Raw genomic sequence first — 20,150 nt, forward strand, 5'->3', positions numbered from 1 at the left:
TTCTCATGTCTGAACTCTTCAAAAGGAATGGAGAAATAAAGAAATCCTTTGAAAAAAAAAATGGTGTCACCTGACATCATCAGTGTTAGAAGTGTGAAGGACATTCAAGTGACAGCTATATGCAGACTGTTACATCACAGGTTTCCCTGATCGTGTGCTCTTTTAATTCTGTACAATAAAAAAAAGCTAATGTAACATAAGTGTTTATAAGTGTAATCAGAGTGGTAAGAGCCCCTCAGGCTATAGCACGTGACACTGCAGAGAGCATTCTCATAATGACAGCATCACACAAATGAACCAGAAGTCCCAGTTTCTTTGTTAGGTATTAGATTTTTTTATTTTGGTCTTTATTTAAACCATACTTATAATTTTGAGCATTATGAACAAGCAAAACAAGAACTATAACATTATAAAATTAACTCACAAGCTGAATCTTTCTTGATATCTTTCAGTCCAATATTTCACGTCTCAGTACAAATTTGTGTAACTACACTTTTCAGTAGAAAATGTTACACGTTTAGATAGTCTGCAGTGGAATGAGTTTGCTGACAGCCGTGGTACCTGTGGTGGGACCCTGGTCAGCACGTTCAGTCCCCCGTAGCCATGGGCAACTCTGCTGCATGCCAGGGGGACCGTGGAGGAGACAAACTCATGGCTGAGAGCATACAGGTTGGCACCTAAATCCTTCCTATCGTAGGGGAAAATAAGCAAACAAAAAACATAGGTGGTATGAAAGAAATATTTCATTAATCCACAAGAAATGAAGATTAAATGCCTCCATGGTGTCCCAGGGCTACACCGAAAAGCCGTCAGGAGCACGGCCACCAGATCGCACACGCCTCCAGCCCTGCAGTGCCGCCTTCGCACCTCTCCCACAGAGGCCAGCACCATCCCACGGCCGCGTGGATCGTAACCTGGAAAATCCCACCTCTGCTCACCTCCTACCCCTTTTCTCTTCGTGGCACCCCCGTACACGGCGCTCCCACCACTCGGGTGCTGTCTCCTGTCCCATTTCGGCGCACAGCCCCTCCCAGGACGGTTCCACCCTGCTCACCCAGGGCATCCCTCGGCCCTGCGGTACCCCCCGGCCCCGCCGCACTTCGCTTTTCCCCTCCTTCAGCCCGAGGCCGGGCCGGGATGAGCCAGAAGCACGAAGCTCTCTCCCCAGCCCGTCATGGGGAGCCTGGCCGGGGCGCGCAGTGACCCCCAGCTCCCCGGCTCGGGGCGCTTGGTGTTCCCGTGCGGGAAATCAAGACTTTGTCCCAAACGCCGTCATCAGAACAGTGACTTTATTAAGAGAGACGAACAGAGGATTAAAACACGTCATGAGTTCGCTGGAGCGCACAGTGCACCTGTGGAGGACAGACACGTTTACGTACATCAGTTCGTTGTAGAAACGTGAGAAATTTGGTTCGGGTGACTGGGATATCCCCTGCTGGTTCGCCACGGATCCAGGCGGCTTTCTCTCCGCGGCGGCTCCGGTAAAGCGACGGCTTCCCGCCAGCCCCGCAGCCGGAGCCCTGAGCACCGCCGGCTCCCACGCCGGGCTCCCCCCGTGCGTACCTCCTGCCCGACGGGGCGGGCGCTCCCGGCCGCGGGGCGAGGGGACGGGGCTCAGGGCGCTCCCCCCGCCGCCACCAGCTCCTCCTCACGCCCACCCAGGGCACCCCCGGCCCCGGCCCCTCCGGTGGATGTCTCGGGAAGGAGACGAGCGCCGGCCCCGCTCCAGGGCTCGGCTCGGCTCCCGGCAGGAGCGGGCTGGTTTTTTTTCTTTTTTTTTTTTTTTTTTTTTTTCCCTGGACGGACAGAAATCAGACGGGGGAAGCGGGGCGGGGAGGGGGGACAGGGAAGAGAACAGCTCCACGGATGTCGGATGTCACGGACGGCGTTACACGGGGTCCCCCCGGGCCGACGAGGAGCCGGGCCGGGAGGCGGTGGTGCCTGCACGCCCAGCGGCGAGCCCGGGGCCGCTCCGCTCACAGGCACTTGAGGAGGAAGGAGTTGCACCAGGTCCCCCGGGGGCAGTCGCAGAGCTTCCCGATGCGGGCCCCCTTCCTCACGGCGCACTGCTCCCCAGCGTCGCACTGCGGGCAGCGGCAGGGCCGTCAGGGGGGCACCCCAGCGGCCGCCGCCGCCGCCTCCCGCCGGCGCACTCACCATCGGCACCTGCCCGAACTTCTTCTCGTAGTGCGGCACCCGCTTGCTCTTCAGCTTCTCCAGCACCTCCTGCAGCGCCTCGATCTGCAGGGACACCCCGGCACCCCATCAGCCCTCTCCCGCCCGGACAGCGCCCCTCATCCCAGACCCCTTCTCCCCCTTCCCCACCAGCTCCTTCTCGCGGGACGCTTCGCCGCCTCCTTCTCCTCCTCCTCCGCCGCCGCCGCCGCCGCCGGGGGACCCCAGGTCGCGGGCGCGGCGCAGAGAGGGCTGCCCCTGCCCGCGGGCGCCCAGCAGCAGCGCGGCCGCCACGGCGCAGAGCGCCAGCGCCCGGCAGCTCTCCATGGTGCTGCCGCCCGCCCCGCCGAGCCGCCGCCGCCGCCCCTTTATAGCGCCCGCGCCCTCCCCGCCGTGCGTCAGCGCCCCCCGCCGCCGCCCCGCCCCGGGAGCACCGAGACGGAGCCGTCACTCGGCTCCTGAGCGGCGGCCGGGCACACCGAGCCACGGGGGGAGTGCGTGTCACACGCCCGCCTTGTGTCTGTGTGTGTCACACGCCCATCGTGTGTGTCTGTGTGTGTGTCACACACTCGTCGTGTGTCTGTGTTTGTCACACGCCCGTCAGGTCTTCGTCAGGGAGGTCGGGGCTGGAAGGCAGCGGGATCAGGAGGAGGGAGGGTTGGTAGCCGTAGGACTAAGGGAAAGTAGGGCAAGACGAGAGGAAGAGCAAGGACTGTAGGATCAGCCTGCGGGAAATGGGGGTAGAGGAGAGGAGGATGGGCTGCGTGGGGGTGACAGGTGGGACTGGGTAGGATAGGGAGGCTTGGGGCTGTAGAGCATGATGGACAACTGGCCCAGGACAAAAGTAATAACCGGTGCTTCGAGCACAACCCTGAGAAGGGGCTCAAGGCCACGCACAACCTTGCTGAGCAGGGGCTCAGTGAGCACCACCCGCCCTGTGCATGAAATGTGGTGCCCACCTCTTGGGGAGAAGAAAGCACAGTCACCAAAACGAGAACTGGCACCATCATGAGGGTACTGCACTGGCCGCCTTCATGCCTCTCCACTGATGTTCACCTCCACAGGCTGGGAGACTTCATGTTGAGCCAAGGTGCCCAAGTCTTGGCCATTTGTGGCCAGGGCAGGAGGAAGATGAGAGCAGCTTCCCTGGCTGAGAAAAGTGGTGTTGTGCTTGGGGAGCAGGTGAGAGGAGGGAAAGAGGACCCCTCACTCCCACAGGCTGAGGCTGGGGGGAAGCCGTGGGGAGCCAAGCAGCGTGGCTGCAGCCCCTGTCAGGAGCCAGTCGGCCCCACACAACATGGTGGCTGTGGGCAGGGAGAAGGTGGCAGGCCTGCCTGAGGGGAGGCCTCACTCACGGCATGGCAGAGGCGTGGGGATGCGGATGCCCTCTGGCCTGTGGTAGCTGGACCTGAGCTGGGTCTCCCAGCTGCAAAGAGGATTATCTGGAGATGGGGGACTTCAGGAAGCCTCCTTGGCAAAACTCTATTGGTGGGCAGTCTGTCAGGGAGGTAGGAGTAGCCTGAAAGTCAAAATGACATGGGCAAAGAGAAGGTTCTTCAAAGAGAAGAAGTGAAACAGGCCCAGAAGCATATTTTTCCATGCAGGAATCAACATTTAAAGGGGCCAAAAGGAGCTGTGGCTTAAACAGTTTTCAAGAGCACTGTTCTGTTTGAGGCAATAAAAAGGCTCTGATTTCTACAGCTATCATGTTGCTTGTCTCCACAGCTGCTTGTTCACCTCTTGCTGCTACCACCTCCCACACACTCCTATTGATCATCAAATCCAGCAAAGGTCCCGTTTGTAATTGCTCTTCAGAGTAGAGATCCTCTGTTTGCATAAATCCTCCAGCCTCACTTTGCTGCAGGGAAGGCTAAGATGTCAGCTGTCAGGCTGATGGTCAGCTGCTCATAACAAATCCCACATCTGCACAGCTGGTGCAGAAATGCAACCCTGTGAACTGCTGGAAATGATGGGCCTGCCAAAGCAAAGTTTCTTAGAGCAGAGAAATAACACAGACAAGAAGAACGCCACACTTCATACGGACAGGCAGATATATGGCCTATTCAGCTTTGAAAGCAGTGTCTGTGAAGCCTGACGAAAAATTCAAGCCGTATTTCATAGTACAAGGATTACTCATGCAGTGCTGAAAACACCACAGAAATGCTCAGAAGACATCACTGCTTTCTTTCCAACTTGTACTTCCATGTGAAAAGCTGAAGTCCTGACTCTTAGTTCCCGCAGTGAAATTATGATTGAACGTGGAGGTAATTACAAATTTCTATTTCCAAAAGCCATCGTATCTGTCTGGCTATAGACACCTACAGAGCCGTACATTTCTGCACTTACCTGTTGCTGTCTTTATAAACTGAACTGTACCCTGCTCCACAGTCAGCTGTTCTTGTAGACTATGTCTCCATCACTGGGGGGAAAATGTTGTAGGGTGCAGGATAGCCAAATGTTAAATAAGAAGCTACCAGGTCAATGAGCAGAATGGGGTAATGGTACAAAGAAGCAAAATCTCTGTTTACAATTACAAAAAAAGGCAGGTACTTTTTGGCAACAGCATTTGTAGTCAGTTGTAAGAGTAACTTAAATATTACTCCTACGGGGCAGCCTGAGGTACTACAGAACTCATTCACAGATAATCTACATGAAATCCAGTCAGACCTCATGGATGAACAGCTCTGTTGCAGCTACGTATTTATTCGAGCTTCTCAAAGTTAACACACTTACTAAAGCTAATATGGATGACGTACAGATGGGACACAGTCAATGTATTTTAACATCTACATATCAAATGGATAATTTTTGAAGTTTTGCACTATGTATGCTTTGTATAATCACACCCTTCCGTTGTGACTAATTAACTGAGTGTAATTCTAAACACAGGAAAATAAAGGAGGTTTCTGTTGACACCGCAGTCAAAATAATGTAGTATTCTTTAGCAGTTTTGATGCATTTATGTGTTCTAGTTTTAGCTTGACGTAGACACACTGTTGGATGGATTTTGTGACTACTAGACCATAGAGATTAGCATGAAGCATTTGTTCAAAGTGTTCTACTGAATCAGAGCTGTGAAAGTGGACATCTGGCTTTAAGTGGATGCTTTAAGGCTTTACTGAAAAGCACCAGGCTTTTACATGTGCTTTGTTGAATTGCCTTAATTTATAAACCTTGGTTAAAAAAATTTTAAAAAGTTACACTTTTTTCTGAATCAAGAGATTTCTTCAGCTGAAATCTGGAACTGCAAGGAAAGTCTAAGCCAAATTAGAGTTCTGCCACATTTAATATAGTCCAGAGGCATACCTGAAAGACAACATCTGTGTCAGCTGGAGATACCAATTCATCTTGATGAGTAACAGGTTCACAAAATGCCATCTAAATAAGAGTTGTGTTCTCACAAGAACAGTGGTTATACAAATGCCAGCACAAACACTGAGACTACAAACTTCACATCAAACCAGCCCCAAAATGGCTGGAAAAAAAAGTGGGAAAGATGGGTGGGAACAGGCACCCAATGGCTTCTCATAAGTTATATTGGCTCTCAATTTCTGTTGGCAAATCTATCAGAGAGGCTGTGCTCTAGCCACATCTCACTTCAGTCTTGGAAACTGTCCTGCAATCCTCATGATGCTGCTGTACCGGACTATCTGTTCCTCGATATTTGTTGCACAAACTGCCAGTCACTTTTGTTGGTTACCACATCGTAGCTTCTGGTGGTTCCCGGCACATTCTCAGTGCCATGAGAAGAAAAAGGAAAATGGTACGTTCAATTGGCAGTTGGTAGAGGAGGATGTTCTTGTGATCCATCCTCAATTCACCATCTCATCCCAGGTAATTTAGAAAGCACCCTTGGCTACTTGCAGCAGGGATACAAAGGGCCTAGCTCATCTCATTCACAGCTTTCCACTTCCTTCTATGGGGACATTTGAAAACATGTTCATCATCAGAATATCAGCTATGTTAAACTCAGCATACCCAAACATTGACTTCTCTTAAATGGACTATGCCCTTTACAGCTGTCAAAGAGAGCTGGAACTAGATAATCTCTTGCATTGCTACTGCTCATTGGCAGGAGGGAGGAAGACAGCCTAGAAAAGCAATCCCCAAGGAGAGACCAGATGGGAGCAGAAAGGTCACCTGGAAGCCTAGAGCACCAAGTTTGGGGTCCCAGTCCACTGCAGCTTGTGTGCATGACATCATGCAGCTATTTCCTTTGTTCCTCAACTCCCACATGAAAAATAAGTGTCATCCTACGTATCATCGTTTCTAACAAGTACATAGATTAACAGTTATGAGTTGTTCATATACTACAGTGAAGAGGTGACACACAGCCACGATGGGTAGGACAAGCCTGGATATAGTCACCCACAGTTCTTAAGGCATCCTTGCTGTCAGGAATCTTGTGTCCTTGCAGTAACACCTCTTATTAACAGTGTGTTTAACATTTGCCTTCAGTAAGTATCCACAGGAAGTCCTACCAATAAGCAATGGCAATGGGAAGAGAGAATGACTGCCAAATGGAACAATGCCCAGGCATAAACACACCTACCAACAACATCAACTATGGTAGAAACACAGTAGTCCAACTCATGACTCCCGGTGGGGCTGCAAAGAACAGTTTTTTCAGCAAACTTCTGAGTGCCAAGAGCCAGTCTCTGCCATTAGAGTGCCATTCTGCACAACATGCATCCTATAGTTAGTGCCTACCTGCAAGGGACAGCATGTTGACCTGAAAAAAAGCTTTTTCAAGATCCAGTTTTCTAGGCAATGGGGAATTTTTAATTGTTAAATCACTAGCGATTCCTTGAATCACTTGTCTTCAGTGAAGGTCCCACTCTGTACCCTCCCCTAACTGGAACATGCTGATGGGATGCTAACAAGCCCCTGATGATGAATTTCATTTAACAAGTTTCCAAAGACAGGTATTACTAATGCAGTACTGTCTTATTTATTCGGAGACATGTTCTGAATCGGCTTGCACACATATTTAGAGGAAAAAAAATTGATAAATGTAAATATCTATCCTTTCAGTCATAAGAAATGATAGGTGTTGTCAGAGGCATGAATCCTCCTAAATGCATCTAATTCCATTATCTGCATCTAAGGATTATCAGTTACTGTCTCCAACATGATTTCATTACCAGTCTTACTGAAAAATATATCCAAAGCAAAAATATTATTCCTAAGTGATCGATCACTTACTGCTAAGAAAAAGACAATAATCCTTATAGCTTTGTGGGTAACAGGCTGGGGAAACTGACCCCATAGTTTAAAGCAGAGAGACAAAGGATGCTTCAGTTGCTGACTCCACTGGAATTGAAGAAAATAAAGTGCTTCTTTTTTGTTGGAAGTTGTTAATAGCAATAGTTTCAGTGTCTGAATCCTTTGCTCTCCCTGGCTACATTTTATGTATACGTATTTGAAAACAAGGCATTGCAAAAGTTCAGCAACCATAAATAATGTCAACATATTTTCAGGATGAACATATCCTGGGGCTATGCCCAACACAATTTTTACAAACTCTTGTGGTGAGATGAGAACGAGAATCAATGACACAAAAACACAGCTCTGTACCTTGTTGCCATTTTATGGTAGTATTTTAAGCTGTTACTCTCCACTAACTACACGCTTAACATAACAAAAACATGGGTGTGAGCATGACAGTGAGTACATGCGCAAAACTACAGACGTAATCTTTTCAGTGGTGTGAACACACGAAGTTTTGGATACATTTCTTCTCAATAAAAACTGAGAGATGGTCTTTTAATGTAGTGTGGATGCATACCAGAGACCCCAGAGCTCAGCACAGGCTGGGCTCTGGTTCTGCTACACTAAAGATCCCTTGTTCCAAAGAGTTTACTTCTTTTATTTTCACTTTTGCACTGAGCCTGAAACACAACTGAGAGAGGCAGTAGACACCACACCTGCTTTCCCCATCCTGAGCCCAAGGGACTTCTCAGCCCTACAAACCTGGGAAGACTACAGCTGGCATGTTGTCCAGGATGATTATTCCCCAGTTATCTGTCTTCTCCCCACAGGCCAGCACAGGAGAGGACTTCCATCCATGTACTTTAACTATTTTGTAATTTGTCAGTCAAAAGTATTTCTGCCACTTAGCAGTTGTTTGGAATCTAGGTGCCTGCAGGACCAAGCTAGATAAAACTACCTTCAGAGTTCCAGCTAGCACAGTATTTGCCTCCATATTCCAGGCACAATTCATGACAAACATTTAGTTTCTGCAAGGTGCTTGCTATTTGTTCTATAAAAAACAAATGAAATGGCAGACACTGAATTCTTTAAAAACATTACACTGCAACAAACTACACTAAATAAATTGGAAGATTTAACAAAGCACTTCCAGCATCTTAACAACCCCAAAGTTGGTGGGATTCAGGCAAGTGCTCTCGGTCAACCATTGACCCATTTGGAGAGGATGCCATGTCCTTGTGAAACTAAAACTGCCAGAAGCATCACGCCACTGGAGCAAGATGTTGAAACACCTTAGCAGCCAACCCGTCTTCAGAAGTGCTCTCAGAAACCTGCAGCTCACACAGATGTAGTCTACTCTCTCCAGCTCTTCCAGAAAAAGCTACGCATCCATCAGATTCTCTTGGTGTTTTGACTTCAGAGAATCGTACAGAAGAGTAATGTTCTCTGGATGAAAGCCAGAGAAAGACCAAAATGCCAACAACTGTGTGAAATCTATAATTTCATGCTGTGTTGAACTCCCTGGCTGCCATTACTGCACTTTTTTGCAGAGTTTATTCACCAGCAATGTGCTGGTTTTGTTGTTGTTGTTGAATTTCAATAATACTTTGCTTTTGTAGGAGACATACAGAAAAGAATTAAAAGAAATAAAGGCGCTAATAAGCACCAATTATACAGTTTATTTTGCAGATTTATTTAGATAAGAGACAATATCAATGTTTTCTTGTCAAACTTTTTAACTTAATGACAGAAGTTGCAGTTTATTCATGAACAGGGCAATGCAGTGTTATATAAGCACTATGACTGGTACCAAATCAGTACCAAAACACTGAAAGATGGTGATGATTACTCAGTCAAAATAAATAAATAGGACTTTTCCATCAAGAATAGTACTGTATAAAGCTTTATTTTTTAAACTGGTTTAAAACACCTCAACGTTGTAGTAAGTTCACTCTCCGGTCCCAGTTATAATATACAGAGGTAATTCTGATTAGCATACATTTAGATTACATCCTGAAAACCCCGAATTCTGTCTTCTTAGAAGGTGCATTTAGTGCTGCGCTGAGACTGAGGCCCAAAACCAGTCTAGTATCAGCTGGATCAATAATTCCATCATCCCACAATCTAGAAAAAAGACAAACAATAATTAAATTAAATTAACATACACAGCTGGTAGATTTTCAAGTAGGCAAAACTGAAAATGGTTATACTAAATTGCAAGGACTAAAGAGCTAAATTACGCATGAAACCGAGTTAATTCACCTTACCATCAATGCAGTAGACTAGTGTGTATTATTTTGAGTAAATTGTTTTCTAAAACAAAGTATAAATTTTGGATAACGTAGAAAACGACCTTTTCACAAGAAGCTACCTTCTTCTACTAAAAATGCTAAGGACTATGTCCGATCATTATGTATGTCACTCAGATTAGTCAAGCTGCCAGATAAGTGTGCTTCATATGTTTATATTTTTGTCATTAAAAGAGCTAGCTTAATTTTAAGTACTTCCAATATCCATTGTATTTATTTTTTCTGAAGTCCATTTCTAAACAACTCTAAGCTAATACCCTCCTTTTTACTGCCCTGAAGGCGATTAAATTATGAATATGCACTGTGTCAAAACCTCCAAGCACATACCAGATTTGTAGTCCCCAAACTCATAAACACTTGTAAACAACCTCTTCGACGTTATCCAAAAATCAAAGTTCTCGTAGCATCAGTTCTCCACATCTCCATCTTACCCAAAATGAAAACCATGTCAAAACCCCCAGCAGGCCACAAAACTGTAAATATTGTACATCCACTACCTCCTTGGTGATATAGTTAAACAAGATACCACACTGCTCATTGCAACTCAAGTCTTCCTTAAAGAAGCAAACATTTTAGCCAGGGTATGCAAAACACAGGTATAGTACCTTCAGTTAAGACAGTGATGTTCCTCCTCCATCCCATCTTTCCCTAGCGAGACTTTCTTTGCGTCTTTCCAGAACTTACTGCAGTGCTGTCATGTCTACATTTTATTCTTTGTCTTTGGAAAGACTGCTCTACTAATGTGTTTTAAAACTACAAGAAAGAGTCATGGATAGGGCGCTAACACCGTCTCTTCATTAAGAGAATGCACAGACAGCCATTCCTTTCTAATTGAAGCTTCCAGCTTCAAACCCTTTCTTACTGTTTGAAGATTAATCAAAAAAAAAAAAGCAATTAGACAGGAAACAATGTATTTTGCACATTTCTCTCAATACTAAAAGCCTACCCCCAAAAGAAACAGGACTGCAAAATGTGCATAAATACATGCTGATAACCTCGAGGCACCAACAGACAGTTCTGACAGTTTTCTGTCTTTGATATGTGTTGCCATTTACGGTGAAACTAAATTCATCAAATCAGAGAAAAATATTAAATGACTGACGATGTACATTTTTATTTTTGCAAAAACTATATATATCTTTCCTAGGATGCACAAAGTGGAACTGCAATAAAGGACACCTGTAACAAGATGAGGCACAAGGATTCAGTCTCAGCTTAGGTGCATGTTCTCCAGCTACCAGAATAAAAAAGATACCTGACTCAGAAAGAAGGTTCTACTATAAATACAAATTTATCATGGTGCAGCTGCCCATGTACAGGAGACTACTACCCTAAATAGGGCACAAGAGCACAGCTGAAGTACAAAAGGAGAAAGAGGTTTGAAATGGGGAATACATTCCTGTTAATTGGGCAAAATTACCTTATTCTTTGTTGTGACTGAAAACCAAAGTTTGTTTAAGAAATTTTACACCAGAGTGAGGCTCACTGACCAGGCTGACAGGAGTCACGACTAACCCAGAAAGAAGTCTGAAAAAGACAGTACTTCTTCCAAAGGTGAGAAAAAAAAAAAAAGTGCTACAGAGCCAAATAACAAATATAAGGTAAAGGTAGCTCTATCTAATTTGTTCTCAGTGTAGGATTTTCTTGTGAATATCTCCTTTCTAGTGGGCTGGACAGCTCCAGCCTTGAACTAGAATATTCTAAGAGCCACGCCTGCACAGAGGTTGTACTAGCAAATTGTGCTGCAGAAAAAAGACAATAATTGTCTGTATTGTATTTTGGATAAAGTGCGTGGTATAACCTCTTGCAGTCTGCTTCCCATGAGTAATTGCTTTTTTAACTGTAGCTTTTAACAGTAAGTTAAAAATTGTTAAAATATTTTGGCATATTTTAACAATACTCCATTGAAAAGAGACTCAGAGCAAGGACTGCTTAACCATACAGTGAAAATAACTGGAAGGGTATTTTGTTCAAAATAAGAAAGGGACAGAATGTAACTTTGTTCTACTGAGATTTATTTAAGCATTTGTTGAATTTGTTTGTTTTTCCCCAAGCATAGTGGTTATACCTATTTACGTAATCTAGCATGACAGAATGGCAAAGACAAAACATTCCCTACACATTCAACATCATGAAGTATGCATTACCAAACTTTAATGTAAGCTATTTTCCTTCACTTTTCTTGTGTTTTAGATATTAAATTTTGATTAATTTAGTCAGATTAATCTGGGGGAAGGGAGAAGGTCTGTGTTAATAGTGAAAACCAACATAGTTTTTGAGGTCAAATCAATCAGCACTACTTTGCTGTTTTCTTAAGACTAAAAAATTTGACTATAGTAACAATTACAAATATACTGATTTCTATTTTTAAGCAGGTGTTTTCTTTTTGGATGTTACAGCTTCATTTGTTCTCCAGTTCAACTTTTTTAATGAACACTCACAGTGAACTTTTTAATTATGAAAACCAATAAAACTAAATTAAGTAATTCAAACTTCTTAGAAGTGTTTAATAAATCTGCTGAGGGTTGAGGAGGGCAGGAACGATCTGAATTAAAAAGAATCACCGACTTAATGTGGTTCTTCCCAAGATGCAACTTCCTAGTGACCAATACTTTCACAAACACTTCCAAACATGAAGCACATTTTAATGGCAGATTTGTTTTTTGTAATAACACAATGAAGTTATATTCACAAACACAGATTTCATGCTGCATAAAAGTCAAGCCGCTCTCATATGGCCACCCCTGGTTTCTGCTTCTCTTTGTTTAAAGAAAACTACATTTTCTACTGGGATGTAACATTAATAATTAAACTATCTATTAAAACCCCATTGCTAGAACATGAGTCACATCCACATTTATAAAACATTCATAACAGAAATGCTCTGAGTACAAGAAATGAACAGCCCCCAAAAGGAAAATGCTCATGTAATTTGTTATGATGTAAACTGCTGAAACTCCTTTTAGAAACCTGTAAGCGGATTAATATAGCTCATTAAAATGGGTGCTGCCTAATGACTTTTGTTAATTAAGTCTGCTCAGTGTGAAAGGTTCTAATCAAATAATTGATTAAATTTTGATTAGAAAATACAACTGTGGGGAACAGTATTGACATTCTGTACATGTAACAAGTTGCAATTTATAAGCAAAAATAAAAAAGAAGAGTAAATAAGGAAATTTGCCTTTTTTTCCAAGATCATTAGGATGTTTTCCTTCCTTCTTGGTACTGCTCAAAGCTTGAGTCAAAGCCTAATGAAGTCAACTGGAAGAGCCACATCAATCTCAGAGGATGTTAGAGGTGAGACAAAGTCCCCATAACTTAGGACAGCATGAGGGAGCTTCCAAACTGGCTGCATTCAAGCAGTCATAAAGAAAGCAGGCTTTATCTCCAACTATCATTCCTTTCCTCACAGCAATGCAAAGCTATTTGTTGGAGTTTTCTCCAGCAAACATTTGGTTTGTCTTTTTGGTGGAGGGGCATAGCTAGTGTCCGACAAAACCAAGGCTGTCTGGATCCAGTTTCAAACAGACACCCTGATGTGGCTGACAGTCAACTGTCTGTGTTTTTTGTTTGTTTTGTTTTTTGTTTTGGTTTGGTTTGGTTTTGGTTTGGTTTTGTTTTTTAACTATGCTTGGGATCAGAAAGGAAGTATCCTTGTATCCTTTAGGGCAAAAGGAACAGATTACTTCTCCCTGACCTACAACAAATGCTTGACAATGAGCAACTGCTGATGTTGGCTGACAAGCAGGTTGGCTCTACGGTGCCAAATCCCTTCCTTCCGTACATTACTTGCCACAGGCAGTGTAAACCTGCTTCATGTCAGTGTTTCTGGTTGGGCAGCCTACCCCACAACAATAAAAACTTCTGAGCAATTGGTCTGAGATCTTGCTTCGGGATTAGTGATAAATGAAGGAACAAGGCATATGCAAGATAGCACTGGCAGTCATGAAATGAAGGCAGAAAACTTAGGAGTATCTACCAATATACCCAAGTACCTCTACCAGAAAGCAGAGAGCAATTAAGAGCTCCTATACAATGCCAACTACACTACTCTGTCCAATGCATGGACAGAGAGAGAGAAATCAACCTGGACTGTCTTGACCTGAGTTAGTCACACACTGCTCTCACAAGCACTCAGTGACAAGGGACATTTTGCTTTCACTGCTTGCAGACAGATGAATCTCAGAGGGATGTCAGCTCTGACATTTGACTTCACATCCCAGCTGGGTTTATTAGCTTGAGCGCAGCATCCCATGAACTCAACCAGACACAATCCAGACCCAAGGTAGGTCTCAGCTAGCCACCTCACATCTGTGCAAGCTACAGGTATAATAGGGAGTACTAACAACCGTGCCTTTTTATATATATATTAGGAGCCACATCCTTTGCTTAAGTGTACTTCCTAACCCCTGGCAGTTAGGTTATTTATTGAGGTGCCTATGTATTTCCAACATGGCTTTACAAAATGGCAAGACATTCTGGAAACAAACTGGGTCAAAAAGCTGGTCAATAGGGAGCAGAAAGCTGGTATTAAATATTCAAGTTTCATACCTAAAATCACCAAATGTTATTAAAAATTTAGAACCTGACTTTTTAAAATCCTAACCTTAATCTTATGTATGAAACTACTTTGTTGCAGATTAGTAATTTACTGCTCCAAATTGTAGCAATGGTCTGTTGTTTTTTGGGAGGGGACAAGTTTTTGTATCACTGATATACTGAATATATTGAGTGTTAAATAAATCCAATCATTTTCAATCATGAGTACAAAGAGACTGTGACTGTGTTTTCAGTGAGCATATTAAGAAGAGCAAATATTTAAAAAAAATCAGACTATTCATTTCCTCCTTCATAGTAGGGATTCATTTTAAATACAGACAGTTTGACTCATTTTTTAACGTTATTATTTCAGTGGAAAATTCTCCTTAAAATCCAGTTACAAAGGATGACAGCATGTGTTTTGATTTTTCCTTCTTGCCACAGGGAGGAACACAAAGTTTTGCGACAGAGGTCCTAAGCTTGATCTTTAAGGGGGACCAACAGAGATAGCACAAAAGTTTTCAACAGCTGACACCATCTCAGTTTGGGGGAAATCCTATGAAATTTAAACTGATTTAAAGGGTTGGGGAAAAAAAACAAACAACAGCATGCCTACAGAAAGTCCACGTCAATCAAAAATAAGGATTTCACATAAGTATCTTCATTGACTATATGTAAAAAAACACAGTAAAAAACACAAACTAATTTAGTAGCTGTGGGGATTGCACATATGCACAAAACCTCAAGAAGCTGAGAACATCCATGATGACCCTCTGCAACATTGCCATGTAGACCTTTGCCAAAAACAGAAACCAAGGAGTGACAAAACAAAAACTCTCCCTATATCCCTGACCTACGTGATATATGCCTGTACCAGTGCAATCTGCCTAAATTGCCATGCTGCATACCCTATTGAGAATACTTAGCCCATCACAGCACCAAACATGGCAAAAGAGCAATAGCTTCTGTTTGATGAAGGCATTCATCTAGTCAGAATACTAAAATGAATATGGATTCTGTAGGTATAATTATTACAGTTAAGTTCATTCCAGTATCCCAACAGAAAAAAAGAGTTAAACTACCATTAATTTTATACCTTTCTTTGGATCATGAGGAACTAACAATTTATATAGGAGGTCACTGATGCTACAATGTTGCTCATGTGTGAGATTTGACAGGCATGAGGTTTAACTTGTATCAAGTCAGATAAAAAAGCTCCCAGCTCCTTCTCTTAGTGGCTTCTGTAAGACATTTACAGAATACCTTGCACCCACGTGTTCATATAATTTCTGCCCATGATGACCCCATCAAAACTTATCATATTCCAAACACATTGTACTCACATTATTTCCCAAATTCCTGCCTTGCAGGTAACAAGACCATCAATAATTCTAATTCAGTCACGCAAACAATATACACAGCAGACACCAAAGGTGCAAACTGGCTACAGAGGCACAGTAAAGTCTCATTATTTTATGCTAATCCTAAAACTAGCAGCTGCGAGCCTATGAAGAATTAGCTTTTGGATACCACAAGCAGAAAAGTTCACAGAATTACTATTACAAACAGGATGAAACTAACCCAGAATAACAATTCAAGGCCAAGAAGCCCCAAACCAGTTTCCACAGGCCACGGTCTGGGATGCCACCTTGCTTCATCAGCCTAACTAGTTCCTGGGCATTGACAATATTCCATAAAACTAAGGAACAAATGCTACAGAGGACTACTGTGGTAGTTTTGGATGACTTGTCAGCATATTCATATATGAATACGCTTCACCCATCAGCTAATGCCCTACCTGAATTCCTATCATTCAGTAGGCATCTACGTGACCCAAGATTTACAAATTGCTTCAGGTATTCCTGAAACTTCTCGTTTACCACTGGCCTCTTCTAGATGTAGAATCCATGCATGCTTCAGTACATTTCAATAGGCTTTAGAAAGGTGACCAGATGCTGCAGTGGAGAGAATGATCTAAGACTTATCCAGAACGAAATACACAGAATATAAATTCCATGTTTCGGAAGACCAGTTAAGGATTATCTCCCTACTGTATCATTACTTACAGAACCAGCACAGTAATTCCTGGAAGTGCATGCCTTCTTTTGAAATAGTTTGCACTACAAAGTCTTAGAGACAAGACAGACAAAACATTGGTTTGAAGCTTGTGGTGCTGTATTCCTGCACATCAAACAAAACGTTTGCTCTAGAGTGCTCTGTTCTGCTCTTCTACAACATCAAGATTTAGGTGTCATTGTTATGTCCTGTGATTATAACCAAGTTTTGGAAAAGTCAGTTTTATGTTACCTTGCACTGGAATAATAAGGGTTTCCTTCCTCCTCAAACCTCCTAATGATTGGCTCCTTCAAAGCTGCTTCATCTGCCTCAGATAACTGTAACAAAACAAATAAACAAACATAGATTAAAAAAAAATTATTTTCTTCTGCAATGACAGTAAAACTTTACAAGCAGCATAAAACAAGCAGAAATAGCCTAAATTATCTCTCCAGATTTTTTCCATCTTTTTACCTACAATTATCAATTTAGCAATTTGCTAAATAATTTGCTAAATTATTTTGCTTATAAATTTAATTAGTGGAATTAAAATATCACTTTTCAAAATGGGTGGGTAGGAAAAAGAGTAGAAATATATAGCGAAACAGAAAGTCCTATTGCCATACTTACTCATTTAATTTTTCTGCAGATAATAAACTGAGATTTTATTAATAGACTTAACCAAGTATAAGAATAATTGGGGACTAGATTCCAAAAAATTACTGATGCTACTTTACTGAATAAACCCTGTTCTGACTTGCCTTTGGCAATACTTTTTAATAAAACCAGTCTGTTCTATTCTAGTACTATGTTTCTCTGATCCAGAGTGGTCATTACTGTAATTCAGAAAACTTTCAAGTCTCTAACACACTTTACTGACATTAACTACAATTATTTTTTAATAATTTTTTAATAATAATATTTTTACTTTCTGTGCATCATTCCGACAATCTTAGGGATTTGGGAAGTTGAGACAGAGAGAGATGAGGATCAATATGTTGTATCCATGGAAAGTCAAAATAAAGAGCAGAAAAAAGAACTTCAGAGATAACAAGTACATACTGATTCACTATTCTGAACAACTACTCATGATAAATACAAGCAATTTTAAGACATTACAGTAAAATCACTTCACACAGTACAAACACAAAAACACAGCAGAAAACTGTGTACAGAGAAACTAGAAAAATATTATTAAACAAAATACCACTAACTATTAGTTAAAATGATTAAATGAGTCAAAAACTTTTCCAATCCTCCAAGGGCTTCTCCTATTATAAACCTTGTAACTATCAGTCACTGAATAATTTGAAGATCAGTTTTCTATAAAACTGCCTACTTCAAAAGTAAATGGAAAGACACTTTGTTCTCACGTATTCCTCCTCATACTCCCAAGTGGGTGTGGGGGAGTGGGAGTCCCTTGCTGCTCATCTCGGGCAGAACAAACAATCGTGCAAAAAAAATCCGAAAAGATGATAATATAAGAAATACCTCTCCTTCTAAACAAACACAAGAAATGTCATGAATGACTTTCACATTTAGAAGATGTAATATTTCACAAATATTTCATTTTTGTCAATGTGCTGGGTGGTATTAGGAGAACCATAGCTCACTGGTGTCTTACCCTGTAACATCCTTCCCTGGCTTACAACGTGAGAGCTCCAGTGAAGAAGTAAATTATAGTAACGGTACTGCAAATGAAAGAAGAAAGATGTACCTGTTTTCCCTCCCTTGCCTTTTGGTCCTTTGCTATTGTAGCTAGAACAGTTGCAGCTTGTTCCCCTCCCATCACCGATATGCGAGCATTTGGCCACATATAAAGAAATCTTGGACTGAAAAACACACGTTAAGTATTAAAATTAGACAATGCATAATTTCTTGGTAAAGAACTAATTCTCACTCAGATGCATTTTATGCATGACAGTCTTACAATTCATTGGTTTACAAAGAATGCAAATTAACATTTTCGATGCTTGCAGCATTATGTTTGAAAATACAAAAATTCTGCTCATTTCCTATACTCAAGCACCTTAAAAATTAATTTCCCTCGTTCTTGTGTCTCTTCATCTCACAGCCCCCCGGGAACATTTCTCTTTAAAATATCACTAACAACTTCAGTAGTAGCAGGGATCTCGAAAAATAATTTTAAAAAATATTCATGAGTCATGTCCGATGGGTCACAAAAATAAATCCTTAGAAGTTTTGCAAACACTGCTCATAAAATCCAGATTCGTTAAAGTGAATGAAGGCTTTTTTAATTCAAGCCAGGTCTCTTCACATGAATGCAGAATAAAGGACCAGCCCATACCACCTAGTGATTGTTTAGGACTGTTGATTTTCTGACCCAAGAACAATAATGGGAGAAAAGCATGTCAGCAGGTTTACACATTAGAAAATCTCTACTGTCACACATATTATGGTTAATCATGAGCCTAACTGTCTCTACAGGTTTGTATGGTTGTTATTTACTTAAGACCATATTCTATGAGAATTCTTCTGTTTTTCTAAGAGTACAACTTCTGCAAGAATTAAAATAGCTTTTCAGAAAGGTACTTTAAGGTTACAGTATCTTAACTTAGTGCTATGTCCTGTTGTAATTTGAAGTAACACTTACCTGTATGCTCTTCCACACATCCCGTAGTTTCCAGCACCATAAGAACCACCGATAATGACTGTTATCTTAGGTACACTGGCACAAGCTACAGCAGTTACCATCTTGGCACCATCTTTTGCTATCCCTCCAGCTTCATATTCTCTACCAACCATGAAACCTAATGAGTTACGTGATGAAAAAAAGGGTTAGTAACTTTATACTATCACACTGTGCTGTACTTTCTAATATGCAATACAGAGCACATCCAAAAAAACAAAAGTAAGACAACAAGAACAAATCATCAATAAGGCAAGGCCTTCACAAGCTGCAGCCAGACCGATTCCAGAAGAGGCTGGAGATGTAGATAAAATAAAGCACACAAGATGCTGTCTAAAAGTTACAGCCTTAACAGTTAACAGCAAAGCCTACAGCATAGTGAAACTTCATAATACTGAGCTTACCTGTAATATTCTGCAAAAACACAATGGGAATATTTCTCTGGCAACACAACTGGATGAAATGTGTACCCTGTGGGGAGGAAAAAAAAAGAAGAAGGGGTAAGCCTTTAAGTATTGGATCAGTGAAGCCCTTACTACCAGCATTTAGAAGTATGTGACAGTCTCCTTCCACTGAAGTCCATTGGAATATCTGTATCATAAAGTGCCAGCCAACTTCTCCATCCAAAGTAAGCTGCAAAACATAATTCAACTCTAGCAGAAGTAAGAAAATGCCAAAAATACCAAGTCCAAAGAAAAAATAATATCCTTAAAAAGTATTACTGCTTGTACTGAGAAGTTCAACTGTTTTGACTTGGCCAATATGCAGTTAAAATGTGGCATCTGACAGAGGTTTGTAATACTGTCATGGAACCTGCACAGCTGGTCAGAAAAAAATATCTCCCCATTTTCCTTGAAAAAGAAAATTATTCTTTGAAACTGAGCAAGGCTCGCATACATTATTTGCTCCTGCCCTGTCAATTGCTACAACGTTCCTTCCCCTTTTCTCAGGACATAATCTCCTCTCTACATTTTCAAGGAAAGCCAATTTTTCTAGCAAAGGTAAGAACAGCAGAATCCAACCTTCTGTTTCAACTAGGCATAATCTAAAACAATGTAGTTTCTCAGCTTACTTACACATTGCTGGTATCATAAAAAAAAAAAAGGGTAAAAAAAGTATCACTGCAACTGAGAAAAAATCTCCAACCTCTTCACAATACAAAACCAGCAACATTTAGAAAAAGGACACACACAAAAAGGAGAAAAATAATG

General features: G+C 42.1%; 2 protein-coding genes across 3 annotated transcripts in view; both read right to left on the bottom strand.

Annotated features, from left to right (window-relative positions):
• Positions 1–388: 388 nt before the first annotated feature.
• On the bottom strand, positions 389–2,503 carry CARTPT (CART prepropeptide). The gene is made up of 3 exons (XM_048051353.2): positions 2,326–2,503; positions 2,158–2,241; positions 389–2,084 (listed from the first exon to the last, which is right to left on the bottom strand). Exons 1-3 carry the CDS (start codon positions 2,500–2,502, stop codon positions 1,977–1,979), a joined length of 369 nt encoding a protein of 122 aa, XP_047907310.1. The 5' UTR covers position 2,503; the 3' UTR covers positions 389–1,976.
• Positions 2,504–9,271: 6,768 nt separating this feature from the next.
• Positions 9,272–20,150, bottom strand: part of MCCC2 (methylcrotonyl-CoA carboxylase subunit 2) — a 39,118-nt gene continuing 28,239 nt past the window's right edge. For both annotated transcript variants that reach the window (XM_048051374.2, XM_066988447.1), the window contains 5 exons: positions 19,344–19,410; positions 18,904–19,060; positions 18,007–18,121; positions 16,542–16,627; positions 9,272–9,510 (listed from right to left, as the gene is read on the bottom strand). In XM_048051374.2, the coding sequence (XP_047907331.2) occupies positions 9,393–9,510; positions 16,542–16,627; positions 18,007–18,121; positions 18,904–19,060; positions 19,344–19,410 (543 nt within the window). In that variant the 3' untranslated portion in view covers positions 9,272–9,392. The remainder of the gene's footprint in view (positions 9,511–16,541; positions 16,628–18,006; positions 18,122–18,903; positions 19,061–19,343; positions 19,411–20,150) is intronic.

Source organism: Anser cygnoides, chromosome Z (genome assembly GCF_040182565.1).
Source record: "Anser cygnoides isolate HZ-2024a breed goose chromosome Z, Taihu_goose_T2T_genome, whole genome shotgun sequence".
Taxonomy (NCBI): domain Eukaryota; kingdom Metazoa; phylum Chordata; class Aves; order Anseriformes; family Anatidae; genus Anser; species Anser cygnoides.

Bases quoted from the DNA above. Each gene is read 5' to 3' on its own strand.
- CARTPT (XM_048051353.2), bottom strand. From the start codon at position 2,502: ATGGAGAGCTGCCGGGCGCTGGCGCTCTGCGCCGTGGCGGCCGCGCTG. The intron at 2,242-2,325 runs GTGGGGAAGGGG...GTGTCCCTGCAG, and splicing joins CGTCCCGCGAGAAGGAGCTG to ATCGAGGCGCTGCAGGAGGT. The intron at 2,085-2,157 runs GTGAGTGCGCCG...CGCTGCCCGCAG, and splicing joins AGTTCGGGCAGGTGCCGATG to TGCGACGCTGGGGAGCAGTG.